At 45.3% G+C, this 18,414-nt stretch overlaps 1 protein-coding gene across 2 annotated transcripts in view; it reads left to right on the top strand.

Moving 5' to 3' along the window:
* morn3 (MORN repeat containing 3) overlaps positions 1-18,414 on the top strand; it is a 71,844-nt gene that overhangs the window by 9,499 nt on the left and 43,931 nt on the right. For both annotated transcript variants that reach the window (XM_038789552.1, XM_038789541.1), the window contains exon 2: positions 16,623-16,780. In XM_038789552.1, the coding sequence (XP_038645480.1) occupies positions 16,623-16,780 (158 nt within the window). The remainder of the gene's footprint in view (positions 1-16,622; positions 16,781-18,414) is intronic.

Here is an 18,414-nt window from a genome sequence, read left to right as displayed (position 1 = left end):
ACTCAAACAGATCATTTTAGTACATGAAAAGAAAAGAAAATTTAAAAAAATACTTAATAGGGCAACACAAGGCACACAATGTAAATACATAGATACCGGCATCGGGTGAAGCATACAGGAGTGTAGTATGAAACAGGTCAGTCCATAAGCGGGTTGTTTGGGAGTCTGATAACAGCGGGGAAGAAGCTGAATTAATTGGTACCCTTCCGTCTGTGAGACATGATGGAAATGCAGCCTCGGAACCTTTGATGAAATCAGATGATCATCTGCTGCACTTTTGATGGTTGAACAATCTGCTAAACATGAAGTTGTCCTATGTCAGTGATGCGGGATGATTTCTGCAGGTGCCTTGTTTGCCGAGCTAACTTCAGAGCTTCTAAAGCCGTATGTTATTGTGGTGGTGAATTCTTGCCCACAGCTGCTGTCACTATTTGCGTTGATTGTCAGCTAGAGTTTATCATTTGTGTTAGAATCACAGCAGATGTTACTTGCTGGGCAAGCCAAATCCTAGAGGGAAACCCGTCTGACTAATCATAATAATATAATATAATAATAATAACCCTTTGTTTTCACAAGTATGAAGTTACTATGAAAAGCCCCTGACCGTTTTTGTTTTGTGTTCCGAAAACAAGGAAAAAAAATGACTGATCCCAAGAACATAGAATTCTAGGAACACTTTTGGATTCTTAAAAATTGAAAGATTTGAAAACAAGAAGAAAATAAAATGTAAACACATAAGATTAAAGTTACACAGTTAAAACAGTCTTGCAAAACCTCCCCAAAAGAACCCATTGAGTCAGAACACACAAGTGAACACCTGGGCAACATTCCCTTCCTGATTTTGAACTCTTAAAAATCCAATAGTATTACCCAAGACAAAACTGCTGTTATGTAGTAATGGTATACCATGTGTTTTCTCAAAACCTTCCACTCTGTTGTAGAAATCCAAGAAAATTCAGAAACACGGCTGCTTTTCTGAAACCAAAGATGTTTCTGGATGGCTATTTCAAATTTTACACCTTCTCTCAGCACAGAGCTGTTCCCAAGATGTCTTCCACATACTGCCAACACAACTCAACTCAACAACTCTCCTGAAGTCTCCTTCTTCCATTTCATCTTCAATTCCATAATCCTCAGCACCTCTTTGAACTCAACTTTTCCAAACATAAAAATCCTTCATGTGAGACCATAAAACAGAAGTAGGCCATTCGGCCCATTGAGTCTGCTTGCGCCATTCAAGGAGATTGTGACTGAGATGATATCCTACTCCACTTTCCTATTTTATCCCCATAATCTTTGATTCCCTTACTGATTAAAAATCTGTCTATCTAAGCCTTGAATATGCTTAATGACCCAACCTCTACAGCCCTCTGCGGTAAAGAATTCCATAGATTTACTATCCATACAATCCCTACAGTGCTGAAGGAGGTAGGCCATTTGGCCAATCGGGTCTGCACCCAACCTCCAAAAGAGCACTCTACCTTGGCCCACTCCCCTGCCCATCCCTGCAAACCCGCATGTTGATCATGACTAATCTACTGAACCTGCACATCTTTGGCTGCCAAGGGGCAATTTAGTCAGGCCAATCCACCTAACCTGCATATCTTTCGACTGTGGGAGAAAACCGCAGCACCCGGAGGAAACCCGCGCAGACGGGGAAGACATGCAAATTCCACACATACAGTCACCCAAGGCTGGAATCGAGCCTGGGTCCCTGGTGCTGTGAACCAGCAGTGCTAACCATTGTGCCACTGTGCTGCCCTCTGAAAGAAGAAATTCCTCTTTATCTCTGTCTTAAATGAGCGACCTCTTACCCTGGGATTATGCCTTCTAGTCCAAGACTCTCCCACAAGGGGAAACAACCTCTCAGCGTCTGTCCTATCAAGCTCCTGAGAATCATATATGTTTTATCAAGGTTATCTCTCATTCTTTTAACTCTAATGAGTACAGGCCCGACCTACTCAATCTCTCCTCACAAGAAAATTCTCCCATTCCCGAGATCAACCTAGTAAACCCATGCCTCACTTCTATTTTCCCCATGAAGCCTGAAATATAGAAAAAATTATAATTATCCCTCTGATTTACTTTAGTAGTTCATATGTAGTACTAATTTACTCAATTTGTTTATTTGGTGCAGGCGTAGGCTAGATTAGGGTCTGAACGTCAAAACCGTGCACCAGATCCAGAACAATCACAAGCGATATATCAGTAGATTTAGTGGTCATTGAGTAATTCCAACTAAGCTACCACAATGTTTTTTTTATCTGTTCTATTTTTCAGTTGCCTTAATCAATTCTGATTTCTTTCAGGTTTTTTAAAAAAGAGTACTCCATTCTTTTTTTTTTCCAATTGAGGGTCAATTTAGTCAGGCCAATCCACATAACCTGCACATCTTTGGGGTTGTAGGGGTGAGACAGACGCAGAAACCAGGCTTTCGGTTTTACTTCTAAGATATTTACTATGACCATTTAAATTTTATATCTGAGACAGATACTCTGACCACAATTTGCCTCTTAATTCATATGTACCTCCTACTAACTCTGTATGTTAAAGTATTAGATGAATATTGTGAATTGTTTTATCTTTCTGACCTTGTATAGTAACATTTATTTTATTTGTTGAAAAACCAGTCTCTTGTGGCTTCATTCTCTCAGCAAGTGTCTTGAATCTCAAACTTTGCCTGCTTTAAACATACGGGTTCCTGATCAGATTGTACCAAAACTTGGGAGCTTGGTTCAGCATCATAACAATTCCATTTGAAATATGTGCTTTTTGCACAAAGTTGATATGCATAAAGGTAAAGCTTTAACCAGTAAATGTCATTGTCATTATTGTAGTCACTGAGGACCCCTAAAAAGATACGTCAAAAGTAGTTTGTTTCCTACTCGCCGTTCGTGTTGGAGGGAAGAAAAACCTCAAAGTCTGTTCTCGACCGCGTGGTGTTGGTAAAACTTTGTTTAATTCGGAAAAACTGTGTGCACACAGGAGAAGCAGGTTCTGCTGCTAGCTTTAGCTCACAAAAGCCAGCTGTGCCTGTCCTCAGAATTACATGCATATATATTTAAAGTTCTTTGGAGTCACAAGCAGGTATTAATGTCACTGAATCATTCGTAACTATATCCCTGTAATGGGAAAACGATTTAAGAATACAATGTTTCCTTACAATCTCAATGAAATGAAAATCACTTATTGTCACAAGTAGGCTTCAATGAAGTTACTGTGAAAAGCCCCTAGTCGCCACATACCGGCGCCTGTTCGGGGAGGCTGGTACAGGAATTGAACCGTGCTGCTGGCCTGCCTTGGTCTGCTTTAAAAGCCAGCTCTTTAGCCCTGTGCTAAACCAGCCCCTTCATGGATTTGTGCTCTGTTCTCATGGGTTTGTGCTTAACATATTTAACTTCTAGAAGAGGTGTCAATGTGTTGATCAATGGATCCCCTACACTTACTGGGCCTCCTGCATTTCCCTTTTCATATTCAAATGCTCTGTGAGATGGATTGGATTGGATTTGTTTATTGTCACGTGTACCGAGATACAGTGAAAAGTATTTTTCTGCGAGCATTAAGTACATGGGAAGAAAAGGGAATAAAAGAAAATACATGATAGGGCAACACAAGATGTACAGTGTAACTACATAAGCACTGGCATCGGATGAAGCATACAGGGGTAGTGTTAATGAGGTCAGTCCATAGGAGGGTCATTTAGGAGTCTGGTGACAGTGGGGAAGAAGCTGTTTTGAGTCTGTTCGTGCGTGTTCTCAGACTTCTGTATCTCCTGTCCGATGGAAGAAGTTGGAAGAGTGAGTAAGCCGGGTGGGAGGGATCTTTGATTATGCTGCCCGCTTTCCCCAGGCAGCGGGAGGTGTAGATGGAGTCAATGGATGGGAGGCAGGTTTGTGTGATGGACTGGGCGGTATTCACGACTCTCTGAAGTTCCTTGCAGTCCTGGGCCGAGTAGTTGCCATACCAGGCTGTGATGCTGCCCGATAGGATGCTTTCTATGGTGCATCTGTAAAAGTTGGTAAGGGTTAACGTGGACATGCCGAATTTCCTTAGTTTCCTGAGGAAGTATAGGCGCTGTTGTGCTTTCTTGGTGGTGGCGTCAAAGTGGGTGGACCAGGACAGATTTTTGGAGATATGCACCCCTAGATGATTAAATCATTTCCAATCATTTAACCCCTCGCTTGCTGGTTTTCCCTTGGTATATGTTTAACCCCATGCCTGCTGGTTTGCTCTTGACCTGTGCTATTACAATACTTTGAGACATCTTTATTTTACCAGTCCTGACACATATAGCAGTTTCTTCTGCTAACACTCCCCCACCCCCACCACCTTGATGGCTTCCGCTAACACTCTTTCCCCCCCCCCCCCCCCCCCCCCCCCCCCCAACCACCACCACCACCTTGATGGCTCTTGGTGATATACATACCCAAGAAAGCCATATAAACACTCCCTTCTCTCTGTGAGCTTCCTTTGGTTGAAAACATATTTTATTTTATGGCTATCATGTGGATTTATCATGCCTGCTCACCCATGGGAGACTTCCTACCGTTTTACTTATTTGTTGAAGACACCGACTGCACCTGATCCCATGGGTGGCTGGCCCTCCGGTTCCACGGAACATGTCCTAAACAACATGACTGTAAATTCCAGCCACTCCTTTCTCCTCCCCTCCCCCATCTCGGAGGAATGCCATTGGGAGGTACTGAGGGGCAATTGGCCTTTCCCCTGCCTTTCTTTGCTTGCAGCACATAAATGTTGCCCATCTCAGTACAGCACATGTCCCCAGGGTTATCCCTAACTTCACTGTCTCCCATAGCCTGCTGAATGACCCCCTCCGAATATGTCGCACCAGTGGTGTGTCCTTGAGAGTCCTATCTTGATGGCGGTCTGGAGCGCTAAGTTCACCTGAATTCTCCCCTTGCTAGTTTGTTCTGCAGACTGCCTGGTATAATCCTGGGCTAATTCTGTGGCACGTTTCATTGCCTCACAAATTATACTGCCCAGTGTCTTGTCAATGTACAGGGAATCGTTCCACCAGGTTCTGAATAAATATCCTGATGTGCTCCCTGGCAGGGGAAATTCTCCCACTGTCAATGAGTCTGTGACTTGCAAAGAGAAGCTATGGCTGCTACCACAGAGTAAACCCCCTGAGATGAGCTCCGTGTCTGGCGTTGTGAAGCACCACTGTGTCGGCCCCAACTGTACAACTTTGAAGGCTTCCCGTAAAGGCAGTATGTTGACCATCACTTTGCTGGTATTAGACAGAAGCTCGAGGGTTTTACATGCATACACGATATAATGTATTGATTCTGAACAGCACTCCGCGGTGCTTATGTATGCCAAACCTTCGTTGTGTGCAATGTACCCCCTGGATCCAGTTTGATAGACCCAGCCCTCTTGTACTGTCCCCAGGGATTCAAACCTGTAACTGTCCTCAAAGGTGTCCTTTGTTTGACTTTCCTGAGGGACCACCATTATGAAGCTCATCCCTCCCTCAATCGGTCCGTCGCCTGGCCTGGTGACCACAAGCTCATGCCTGTCCCTATGTAAATTAAGAGATTTACCCTGTGTATGCGGGATGGTTCCAAATCGTAAATCTGATGTCAGCTTTGGTACCGTCAATTGCATCCCTTGCCAATGTATCGCAAGCCCTGCCTTTCACTCGCTCTTCTGTTGTGTTAATTATTCCTGCTGATAGCATATCTAAGACTTGCACTAGCCCTTCTCCTTGTAGGTTTATGGCAGTCGGTGCATATTCAATCCCATAAGTTCCGTACTGCAGCCCCTTTCCTACTTCGGCTGCTACCCAGGAGGCGTAACTGTTGGCCTCTGCTCACTGTGCTGAATTCATAACAGAATTTGCGCTGCCAAACAACCCACCAACGTCCCCTAGGATACTGCGTTTGCTGCGCCTGTATAACTTTGATTCTGGGGCGATCCTGTAGGTATAGTTGTCTATGGCTTCCTGCAGTCTGGTCTCTGCCCAAATTATAGCACTAGGGTGATCATAGCATTTGGAGCGCAAAACGTCCAAAAACCTTGTAACGTTATATGTGACTTCTAGCGATACCATGGTGACATCATGTAGTAGTAATTTAACTTAATTTAACTAATTTAGTAGTTACTAACTAACATGTCCGGGGGAACTTCAACTATATGGGGGCATTTTGTGGGCTTTTGATATCCACAAGTGCTGAGATTGTAGCATCTTACATCTTTACATCCTAATCTATCACATGTGTGCAATATTCCTAACAGTACAACCCTCCAAGGCCAGGCTCCCACACAAAGGGGGGCAGACTGGCCCATCCGGCTGTTATCTTTAAATATAGACCAAATACCCAAGCTTCCCTTTGTGATCCTGTTACATTGCATGTATATCCCCACATTCCCAAACCCTTGTGTACATCATAAGTCCCCTTTTTGAGCGAATGTCCTTCAGTGTCCAGTTCAGTTTTTAGTCCCAAGTCGGAAGGGGTAGCAAACCATCCACCTCCCGCACGTGTCTTCAGAAAGTGCCATCCTGTGGGCCGCTTAATGCTGTTTGTTCCCCAGTTGGCATTGGCCCAGTCGCAGCCTGGATCTTTCAGTCTCGTGGGTGTACCGGGTCTTTCAAGGGGCACCGAAACTGTGCGCTCTACCACCGTCCTTCCCCATACAGTCATGATCACTTGGGTTCGATGGCTGTCTGGTGCGACCCTCTCCGAGATCCACGTGGTCGGTTTCTTTATCCATTCCCCCGTTCCTTCTGTGGGGAGTTTCACACATTGCCCCGGATACACGCATGTGTGTTCGCTGATGAATACCCTGGGTGCCTCCCAGGTCTGTCCAAGGCGTATCCATGGAAGCAGGAATCTGTAACAAAAGATGGTATGAACCCCTCATAACCGTGGGAAGTTAGACCTCCTTTGGTTCCTTGTACATTTTAATTTGAGTATAATGCTTCCACTTCGGTGTACCTTTCATTTCAATTAAGGCACGTGTAGCCCCTGCAACAATCACTCCATGCGGTCCCACCCATCTGAGCTGTAAGCCTGCCCTTTCTGGAAGTATCTTAATAATGAATCTGTCCCCAGTCTTTGGGGTCTGGCTGCAGGATGCAATCCCTTTCTTTCTCCTAATCTCTCGCTCTCTGTGTGTCTATCACTTCTCCATTTAAACTGTGCAGGAGCCTGATAAATTTCAACTCTCTCTCCTTTGCATTGCAGCTCTCTGCGCCCCCTATTACCATGTCCTCTGGGAGTGCCATAGCTCTCCCGGACATTAATTCGAATGGTGTCAGTCCTGTCCCCCTTGCACTTGTGGCTCGCATTTTCATGAGTACGGCGGGTAAAATCTTTACCCAACCCTGTCCTGTGTCTACTAAAGCTTTTGTCAGACCGTTCGTAATGGTATGGTTTGTCCTTTCAATCATGCTGGAACTCTGAGGGTGATCCGGGATGTGAAATTGCTGTTTGACTCCAAGCAGGGCACAAGCCTGCTTCATTACCTTGCCCGTGAAATGAGTGCCCTGATCTGAATCTAGCTGCAATGGGATTCCGCACCGCGGAATTACTTCTTCTGCCAATATCCTGGCCACTGTCCCTGCTGTCCAATCCCTGCAGGGGAATGCCTCCACCCACCGGGTGAATCTGTCTATAATAACTGAGCAGTATCTTTTATTTTGTGACTGCGGGAGTGGTACTGTGAAATCTATCTGCAGTTCTGCCCATGGCCCCTGCAGTCTGGGCTGAAACCTCATTCTTATTTTTGGGGATTTCCCTGGTTCGCATTAAGTGCAGACTATACACTTCTGGCACTGTATTGCTATCTCTCTACCCATCCCTTTCCACCACCAGCACCTATACATTTGTTCGATCATTTTGTCCCTATCAATGTGAACTATTCCATGGTATACCTTTAATAATGTCTGCCTTATGCGATGGGTGCAACTACGCGCCCCTCCTTACTCCAGATTTCATCTGGATTGTGCTTTGCCCCCTCTCGCTTCCACTCCTCTTTCTCTTCCTGCCCTGCTGTTGCCTGTAACCTTCCCATGCTGTCTGGGGCTGGTTCAGGTGCCACAATGGCTGACACTACTTGCCCTGGTTCCCTCGGGATCTGCTCGGTAAGGGCTTTTGCTGCCCTCTCTCAGCATAATCATTGCCTTGCTGTTGCGGGGTTTGTATCTTTTTATGGCCGGCTACTTTAATTACGACGGCTTCTGCTAGGACTCTGTCTGCTTCTACCAGGTCCCGTATGTGCTGTCCATGTTGCACGTGCCCCCCTGATGAAGTTATGTAACCTCGCCTAGCCCAAGCTACCATATAGTCATGAATCACTCCGAAAGCATACCGGCTGTCTGTATGTAGGTTCACCCTCTTTCCTGCTGCTAATCTTAAGGCTTCTGCGAGGGCAATTAATTCTGCTACCTGAGCTGACCAAGTCCCCGGAATCTGGCTTCCCCATAGTACCGTGCCTATTTTATTCACTACTGCCCATGCAGTACGGGGCAGCCCTCATGATCTTTCCGGGACCCATCCACAAATAATTCCCATACATCTTCCCCTGCCAGGGGTTCCTCTGCTATCCCACCACTCTCCCTGTCATCGACCTCCTCCACACAATTATGCTCCGTACCTTCTTTACATCGATGTAAGCCTGCTACCACAGGACTCCGTCTACATGAGTAATAGGCTACTGGCCATATCTTGTCCCCGTATTTCTGACCTACCACCGCTGTATAATGCCCCCCTGATTGTCACAGTAGAGGTGAAAAGGTTTAGTTAAATCTGGCAACCCTAGGGCTGGGGCTAAAGTGAGGGTCTGCTTTAATTTCTTAAAGGCTGTGTCTTGCTCTGGGGCCCCACTCGACTCGCTCCCGGGACTGCATCCCTCCCCTGGTCAATTCTTGCAATGGCTCCGCAAGATCAGAGTAATTCTCGATAAAGCACCTACAGTAGTTGAATAGCCCCAACGCCTGCCTAACTCCTCTTATGGTCTGGTGTTTTGGCATTTCTAAAATAGCTTTCTTCTGATCCCCTGGAATCTTTTTCTCCCCATGTTTAATGTGGTATCTCAAGTACACCACCTCTCCCTGCTCTAACTGCGCCTTCCTGGGGTTGATCTTAAGGCCAACTCGCTGTACGGTTGCTAAGGTCCGGGTGAGGGCGATGATGCGGTCTTACTCCCCTACTGAAGCTATTAGGATGTTGTCTACATACTGGGGTATGGTACTCTGTGTCCCGCTAAGATTCACTTGGGTGACCACCTTGGCCATGAGCCTATGAAAAATGGCCGGACTATTGTGAAAGCCTTGGGGTAACCTAGTCCACGTATACTGTTTTTCCCCTACGGTAAAAGCAAATTTGTCCTGATGCTTTTCCCCCACTGGAATAGACCAGAACCTGTTGGCTGTGGTGATTGTAGATCTGTGTAGATGCAATACAACTGAGCAAGCACTAGAGGGAGCACGGGAGAGCTATAAATACAGAGGAACAGGAAGTGAGGGCACACTTCACAGAAGGGAGAACTGGCCGCAAGACACAGGCAGGCAGCATTGAGGTAGCTATAAGTTGAGCACTGAAGACAGAACAAACTCACAATAAAGCATCTACTCCAACTTTGAGACTACGAGCTTTATTAAGACACAAGGAACAACACATTGGCTATAGCTAAGACTGAGAACACATTCTTTTTGGGGGAAGGTTATTCCAAATAGTGGTCAGATTTGCCACAATGTGGTTTAAGCTGGTGGAATCTACCGTCAGTCGGTACGAGCCATCTGGCTTCCTCACCGGCCAAATTGGAGAGTTAGTGGATGAGTGGGTCTCTTTTACTATCCCCTGAGCTTCTAATTCTTGCACTATCTCCCTTACTGCCTCGGTCGCTTCCCGATTTATGGGATACTGCTTATGTGGTGGGTATGGGTCTCCGGTGATGGTGACTGGAGTCACCTCTAGGCTCTCACGATCTTGCTTGTTTCTGGCCCATATTGCTGGATATGCTTGTGCTATTATTCCCCACATCCCCTGCTGCCCCCAGTCAGTGGTGACTGAAGCCATGCTGTGGATGCGATGCCAGACCTTCCTTCCCCACCGTCCTACATTGTACTTTGGCCCTTTCCACTCAATGGTCTGTGTTTTAGTGTTTATTACTGCTCCCAATCGCTCTAATCAGTCTATTCCTAATATAGTCCCCTCAGCAGTCTTGCATACTCAGATTTGGATTCCAACCGTGAAATCCCTGATTTCTAAAAGGGTGGGTTCGCTTAATGTGGCGACACGGACCCCATCCCCACCTCCCTGATCTGGGTTGTGTGACCGGTTAAGGGTAAATCTATATCGGTGATGGATATTGCGGCCCCGGTATGTATTAACATTGTGCATGACTGGCCCCCTAACAGCGCACCAACAAATATCCGGGAGTCCCTTTCTTTACCAGTGAGGGCTGAAACATGTCATTGCTTTAGGGTGATGAACATCTTCGCTAAATCCTTAGCTGAAACCTGTATTACCGATCCTGAGACACTCTACTCCCCCACTGCCGTTTAGGGCTGTGGGACCCTGACCTTCCTTGCCCCCTTCCTTTGCCCAACAATTTTCCTGCTCGTGTCCTGATCTCCTGCAATTCAGACACCTCGGGTGTCCCTGTTTGGGTTCTTTCTTGCTTTTACACTCTCTTGGGAAATGCCCTTCTTTCCTGCAGGTGTAGCACTGCCTTCCTCCTTCTAATTTTCCTACGGAGCTAACCTTGGACCCCTTTCCTATGTTAGCCTATGCTAAGACCTGATTAAAGCCGTTCCCTACCTTATTGGTATTACTGAGACTTGGTTGAGGGAAAGGCAGGACTGGCAACTAAATATCCCAGGGTATAGATGCTTCAGGAGGGATAGAGAGGGAGGTAAAAGGGGTGGAGGAGTTGCATTACTCGTTAGAGATGATATCACAGCTGTGATTAAGGAGGGCACGATAGAGGATTCGAGCACTGAGGCAATATGGGTGGAGCTAAGAAATAGTAAGGGTGCAGTAACATTGTTGGGACGTTACTACAGGCCTCCCAAAAGTGAGCATGAAGTAGAGGTACAAATATGCAGACAGATTATAGAAAAATGTAGGAGCAATAGGGTGGTTGTGATGGGAGATTTTAACTTCCCCAACATTGAATGGGATTCGTGTAGTGTTGGAGGCGTAGATGGAGCAGAGTTTGTAAGGAGCATCCAGGAGAGTTTTTTTTTAGAGCAGTATGTAAATAGTCCAACCCGGGAAGGGGCCATACTGGACCTGGTATTGGGGAATGATCCCGGCCAGGTGGTTGATGTTTCAGTCGGTGATTACTTTGGGAATAGCGATCACAATTCCGTAAGTTTTAGAATACTCATGGACAAGGACAAGAGTGGTCCGAAAGGAAGTGTGCTAAATTGGGGAAAGACAGAGTATAACAAAATTCGGCAGGAGCTAGGGAATGTGGATTGGGAGCAGCTGTTTAAGGGTAAATCCACATTTGAAATGTGGGAGTCTTTTAAGGAAAGGTTTTTTTTTAAATTTTAGAGTACCCAATTATTTTTTCCAATTAAGGGGCAATTTAGCGTGGCCAATCCACCTATCCTGCACATCTTTTGGGTTGTGGGGGCGAAACCCACGCAGACACGGGGAGAATGTGCAAACTCCTAACGGACAGTGACCCAGGGCCGGGATTCGAACCCGGGTCCTCAGCGCCGTAGGCAGCAATGCTAACCACTGTGCCACCGTGCTGCCCTTTTAAGGAAAGGTTGATTAGAGTGCAGGACAGACATGTTCCTGTGAAAATGAGAGATAGAAATGGCAAGATTAGGGAACCATGGATGACGGGTGAAATTGTGAGACTAGCTAAGATGAAAAAGGAAGCATATGTAAGATCGAGGCGACTCAAAACTGATGAAGCTTTGGAGGAATATCGGGAAAGTAGGACGAATCTCAAACGCGTAATAAAAAGGGCTAAAAGGGGTCATGAAATATCTTTGGCTAACAGGGTTAAGGAAAATCCCAAAGCCTTTTATTCGTATGTAAGGAGCAAGAGGGTAACTAGGGAAAGGATTGGCCCACTCAAAGACAAGAGAGGGAATTTATGCGTGGACTCAGAGGAAATGGGTGAGATTCTTAATGGGTACTTTGCATCGGTATTCATAAAGGAGAGGGACAAGACGGATGTTGAGGCTAGGGATGGATGTTTAAATACTCTAGGTCAAGTTGTCATATGGAAAGGGGAAGTTTTGGGTATTCTAAAAGACATTAAGGTGGACAAGTCCCCAGGACCGGATGGGATCTATCCCAGGTTACTGAGGGAAGCGATGGTCGAAATAGCTGGGGCCTTAACAGATATCTTTGCAGCATCCTTGAGCACGGGTGAGGTCCCGGAGGACTGGAGAATTGCTAATCTTGTCCCTTTGTTTAAGAAGGGTAGCAGGGAAAATCCAGGGAATTACAGACCTGTGAGCTTGACGTCCGTGAGAGGCAAACTGTTGGAGAAGATACTGAGGGATAGGATCTATTCACATCTGGAAGGAAATAGACTTATCAGTGATGGGCAGCATGGTTTTGTGCAAGGAAGGTCATGTCTTACAAACCTAATAGAATTCTTTGAGGAAGTGACAAAGTTAATTGATGAGGGAAGGGCTGTAGATGTCATATACATGGACTTTAGTAAGGCGTTTGATAAGGTTTCCCATGGCAGGTTGATGGCAAAAGTGAAGTCGTATGGGGTTCAGGGTGTACTAGCTAGATGGATAAAGAACTGGCTGGGCAACAGGAGACAGAGAATAGTGGTGGCAGGGAGTGTCTCAAAATGGAGAATGGTGACTAGTGGTGTTCCACAGGGATCTGTGCTCGGACCACTGATGTATGTGATCTACATAAATGACCTGGAGGAAGGTATAGGTGGTCTGATTAGCAAGTTTGCAGATGATACTAAGATTGGTGGAGTTGCAGATAGAGAGGAGGATTGTCAGAGAATACAACAAAATATAGATAGATTGGAGAGTTGGGCAGAGAAATGGCAGATGGAGCTCAATCCAGGCAAATGTGAGGTGATGCATTTTGGAAGATCAAATTCAAGAGCGTACTATATGGTCAATGGAAGGGTCCTGGGGAAAATTGATGTACAGAGAGATCTGGGAGTTCAGGTCCATTGTACCCTGAAGGTGGCAACGCAGGTTGATAGAGTGGTCAAGAAGGCATACAGCATGCTTGCCTTCATCGGACGGGGTATTGAGTACAAGAGTAGGCAGGTCATGTTACAGTTGTATAGGACTTTGGTTAGGCCACATTTGGAATACTGCGTGCAGTTCTGGTCGCCACATTACCAGAAGGATGTGGATGCTTTGGAGAGGGTGCAGAGGAGGTTCACCAGGATGTTGCCTGGTATGGAGGGTGCTAGCTATGAAGAAAGGTTGAGTAGATTAGGATTGTTTTAGTTGGAAAGACGGAGGTTGAGGGGGGACCTAATTGAGGTATACAAAATTATGAGAGGTATGGACAGGGTGGATAGCAACAAGCTTTTTCCAAGAGTGGGGGTGTCAGTTACAAGGGGTCACGATTTCAAGGTGAGCGGGGGAAAGTTTAAGGGAGATGTGCGTGGAAAGTTTTTTACACAGAGGGTGGTGGGTGCCTGGAACGCATTACAGCGGAGGTGGTAGAGGCGGGTACGATAGCATCATTTAAGAGGCATCTAGACAGGTATATGAACGGGTGGCAGCAGAGGGAAGTAGACCTTGGAAAATAGGAGACAGGTTTAGATAAAGGATCTGGATCGACGCAGGCTGGGAGGGCCGAAGGGCCTGTTCCTGTGCTGTAATTTTCTTTGTTCTTTGTTCTTAAGTCCTATATCTATGATCCTAGTTAGGTGCGGACCCATTCCATCTGTTAACATTTAAAAAAATATTTTGTCATCTCTACTGGGGGCTACTGTCCCTGAATGATGCTGTAACGCCTCAAATTTCTTCTCTGCATCATCCTCAACCCTTTCCTTTGGTCCCTGTTTAAGTAAGGTGATCAATGATCAATTTAGGCTACCTCTCCCTAGGGCAGTTCGCACTGCCATTCTAAAGGTTGCAAATCGGGCGTCTTTGTTTCCCCCAGCCCTCTGCGTGACCCACGTGCGATCCCTATATGGTTATGGCATGCTTGCCCGAACCGGTGCAGGAATCTTTGCCTTTAACAATAAATGGATATCATCATTGATTAACCCATGAGCCTCCCATAATTCGTCCAGTTTATCCCAAAAAGGGCCATTATCATCCTGTCGTTCATTCAAGATCATTTGTTTTTCCCCAGCTGTGAAGGGTGTTTGAATATGCTGCTGAGTGGTTTGCCCCTCCACCGTTTTCCTCACTACACGCACTGGAGCTACAGGCAACGTTTTCTCCTTTTCCTTATAAGGAGGGGGTATGCATAATCCCCGTGCATTCCTCCTCGGCACTGTCCCAGTCATCCCCGTAGTCACTCTCCTCCATGACACGTTGATGAGATCTACTATGTGGACCTAGTGAAGTCTTGCAACACTAAAACTCAGTGGAAATTTGAGTTAAATGTCTCGGATGCAAATAAGAATCTTTTATTGCCTCTACTTGATTACAGTTGAGAGAAACTTAAATCTATTCTCAATAAAGTCCAGTTAGCAAAGGACGTAAAGAGAAGTAACTTATAAACAATTTAACTTTCAAAATAATACAGAAATGTTTTTTTTAAAATATAAATTTAGAGTACCCAATTCATTTTTTCCAATTAAGGGGCAATTTAGCGTGGCCAATCCACCCACCCTGCACATCTTTTGGGTTGTGGGGGCGAAACCCACGCAGTCACAGGGAGAATGTGCAAACTCCACACGGACAGTGACCCAGAGCCGGGATTGAACCTGGGACCTCGACGCCGTGAGGCTGCAGGGCTAAGTGGGCGCCACTGTGCTGCCCTCCAGAAATGGTTTCTTGCTTACGGCAAAACAGCTTGCATTTACTTCAAGATTTAGAGTGGAAAAGTGAAAATATGAAAAAAGAGATAGCGAATAGTAAGATCAAAGTGTAGAATGATCCCGGAATAAAGATGGCCGTGCGGACCATCATGTTTAAAGAGAATTTTATCAGTCTGAAGCCATCTGTCTGTCTTGTTATGCTCTAAGTGTGGCATAAGTGGCTTCCTTCTGGTGCACTTGACAAAGGAAGGTTCAGACGTGGAGATAACTTCAACACGTTTATTAAACTATATACACTTCTATTACATCAGACTCCTATTTATTGACTACAGCTTGCCTTCAACACCATAATCCCAGCCAAGCTCATATCAAAGCTCCAAAACCTCGGACTTGGCTCCCCACTCTGCAACTGGATCCTCGATTTTCTGACCAACAGACCACAATCAGTAAGAATGAACAACACCTCCTCCACAATAGTCCTCAATACTGGGGCCCTGCAAGGCTGTGTACTTAGCCCCCTACTGTACTCCCTGTACACACACGACTTTGTGGCAAAATTTGGTTCCAACTCCATCGACAAGTTTGCTGACGATACGACCATAGTGGGCCGGATCTCGAATAAAGACGAGTCAGAATATAGGAGGGAGATAGAGAACCTAGTGGAGTGGTGCAGTGACAACAATCTCTCCCTCAATGCCAGCAAAACTAAAGAGCTGGTTGACTTCAGGCAGCAAAGTACTGTACACACCTGTATGCATTGAAACTCTGAGAGGTGGGCCCTCATTGAAGCTGTCTGAGCTGGAACAACTTTTGGGGGAGAATTCAAACGCGAGATCTTCTCGGGGAAAGATTGGAAACCGCCGTGTGAGAGAGGGAGCTTCAGATTTTCTGACTAGCGTGTGACTAACGTTAAGGTGGGTTGCTGAAAAATCCATGGACTCTATTTTAGTCATATTTTGTGCAGAGTGCTGTGCCTGACACAGTTTGCCTATTAATTCACATGTACCTCAAACTTGCCCTAAATGTTAAGAGTATAAGCCAGATATTGTACATGAAATGGTTTTATCTTTCTGACTTTGTGTAGTTTAGTTTATTTTTGTTTGTTCAAAACTCGTGGAATCTTGTGGCTTTCTTCACTAAGCAAGTGTCTTCAATCTCAAACTTTGTCTACTTTTTTAAAATTCCAATTAAGGGGAAATATAGTATGGCCAATCCACCTACCCTGCACATCTTTGGGTTATGGGGATGAGACCCACTTATGTAATGTGCAAACTCCACATAGACAGTGATCCGGGGCCGGGACTGAACCCGGGTCTTCGGTGCCATGAGGCAGCAGTGCTAACAATGCACCACCATGGTGCCCTAAATTTTGTCTACTTTAAACAAAATCATATGAGTCCCCAACCGAATCTCACCAACAACTTGGAAGTCTGGCCAAGGATCATATTATGTGAAATGACTGAAGAGACTCACAAGTTAAATATTGGGTTATGTAAGGATTATTTCTCATTCAAAATAAAAATGCTAATTAAGTCCACAACCCATGATCTATTTTATAGTATCCCTACAGATGCTGCCAGACCTGCTGAGATTTTTCAGCATTTTCTCTTTTGTCTTCTATTTTTACCAAAAGGAAAATATAATTCTAAAGCATTGAAACATTTGCTATTGCATCATCATTGATAGTTTAATCTAAATAGGAAAGGGAACACAGAAGTGGAAAACTACTGGAGCCATATACAACGGTGATTGGGAGTATGGAAAAAGAGATGGGTTTGGAACTTACAGTCTACCAGATCCAATCAGTGGAGAATATAAAAAAGTATATTCAGGAGCATGGAAAAATGACAAAAGACATGTGAGTGCAGAATTATTTCATGATTTCAGTATTAGTTACTTTTTCTGAGGAAATCCTGGCAGTAGTGCTGTGTCTATTACTCTATCACATGTTGTATCATTATTCTTCAGAACCTATTTGCTTTTAAAGTTTTCCTATCCCAGATAGCTGACTACTTACAAGAAAATGTATGGCATCTTTCACTTATTTTGTCAAATCTCTCCTTTTTAGCATCAAATTTCATTCAACTGTGAAGTAAGACTTTGCAATAGTTACTGTAATGAAGAGCAATTAAGGTATTTTATACTTTTGGAAATCCTTGCTTGCTCTACATGCAAGATTGAGTTTTGCGGTGGGGGGTTGGTGGGGACCAGTACTGGAGGCATGCTGTCTCAAAAAATTTGAATTTTTGTTATTTAATTTGTACATTTTGGAATGGATATTTTAACGAATACTACTTTGGTTTCAAATTACTCAATGAACAGGTGCCCACACCCAGTTCTGACCCTGGTTTGTTTAATTTGAGACTTTTGTAGGTACAAAACATGAATATTACTGAAAAGAGAGACCTATTGTCAAAGCTTTGAGTCTTGCACTCAGCAGGATAAATGTAAGAATGACAAATTTGAAACAATCGCAACAATTTATGCAACAAGGAAAAAAGGTGCTGACTGGTTGGCAAGTTGACTCTGATTGACCAAAATATTGCCATAGAGAAGGCAATGGGGAACTAAGCATCTGGTTAATTCAAATGGTGCAAGGCTGAACATCTTCCTTTTGTTTGCAGAGAAGATGTCCTTGTGCATGAATGTGTGCCACTTCTTGCAAGTTTACCGGAGCCATGTTACAAGCTCGACTGTGTATCTTAAGTTGGTTAATAGTGTAGCTATCGTGGAGGGGAGGGGGGGGGGGAGAACGGGAGAGGAGGGCTGGCGGGGTGGGGCGGGGGCAGGGAAGCGGGAGCCGGAGGGAGGGCACGGGATGCCAAAATGTACATGACACCTCCAGGAGCGGGGAACGAGAAAAATGGAGATGGAGGACGGGAGGAGCGGCAGAAGCGGGGGACGGCAGCGAGACCCGTCTAGGAGGGGCGGGCGACAACACACAGCACAGCCAAATATCGCACACTGTGATTTTCTCCCCGGCACCCAAATGTGTGTGGGTGTGCCCCCCCAGTCCCCGCCACCCCTGCCCCCCCCCCCCCCCCTTGCAGGCAGTCGCCTACTTACGTGGTGGGGGTAATTTTGCCAGATGTACAGAGCTGCCGCTGTCGAGCTGGTGCACAATACCCCACCAGTTATTCTATTTCATATTTTATTATTTTTTTTTATGTTGGCGTGTGCCCTTCTCCTCTAAATATGTGTATATATATATATATATATATATATATATATATCTGTTTCTTATTCTGTGTACATAACGGTAATTATACCTTGTTCAAAAACCCAATAAAAACATTTATATTTTAAAAATGGTGTAGCTATTGGGCAGCATGGCGGCGCAGTGGGTAGCACTGCTGCCTCACGGCGCCGAGGTCGCAGGTCCGATCCGGGCTCTGGGTCACTGTCCGTATGGAGTTTGCACATTCTCCCGGAGTTTGCGTGGGTTTCGTCCCCACAACCCAAAGATGTGCCGGCTAGGTGGATTGGCCACGC

This window comes from Scyliorhinus canicula, chromosome 1 (assembly GCF_902713615.1).
Source record: "Scyliorhinus canicula chromosome 1, sScyCan1.1, whole genome shotgun sequence".
In the NCBI taxonomy this organism is placed as follows: Eukaryota; Metazoa; Chordata; class Chondrichthyes; order Carcharhiniformes; family Scyliorhinidae; genus Scyliorhinus; species Scyliorhinus canicula.
The sequence above is the reverse complement of the archived record's forward strand: the minus strand, read 5'-3'. Positions and strand labels throughout refer to the sequence as shown.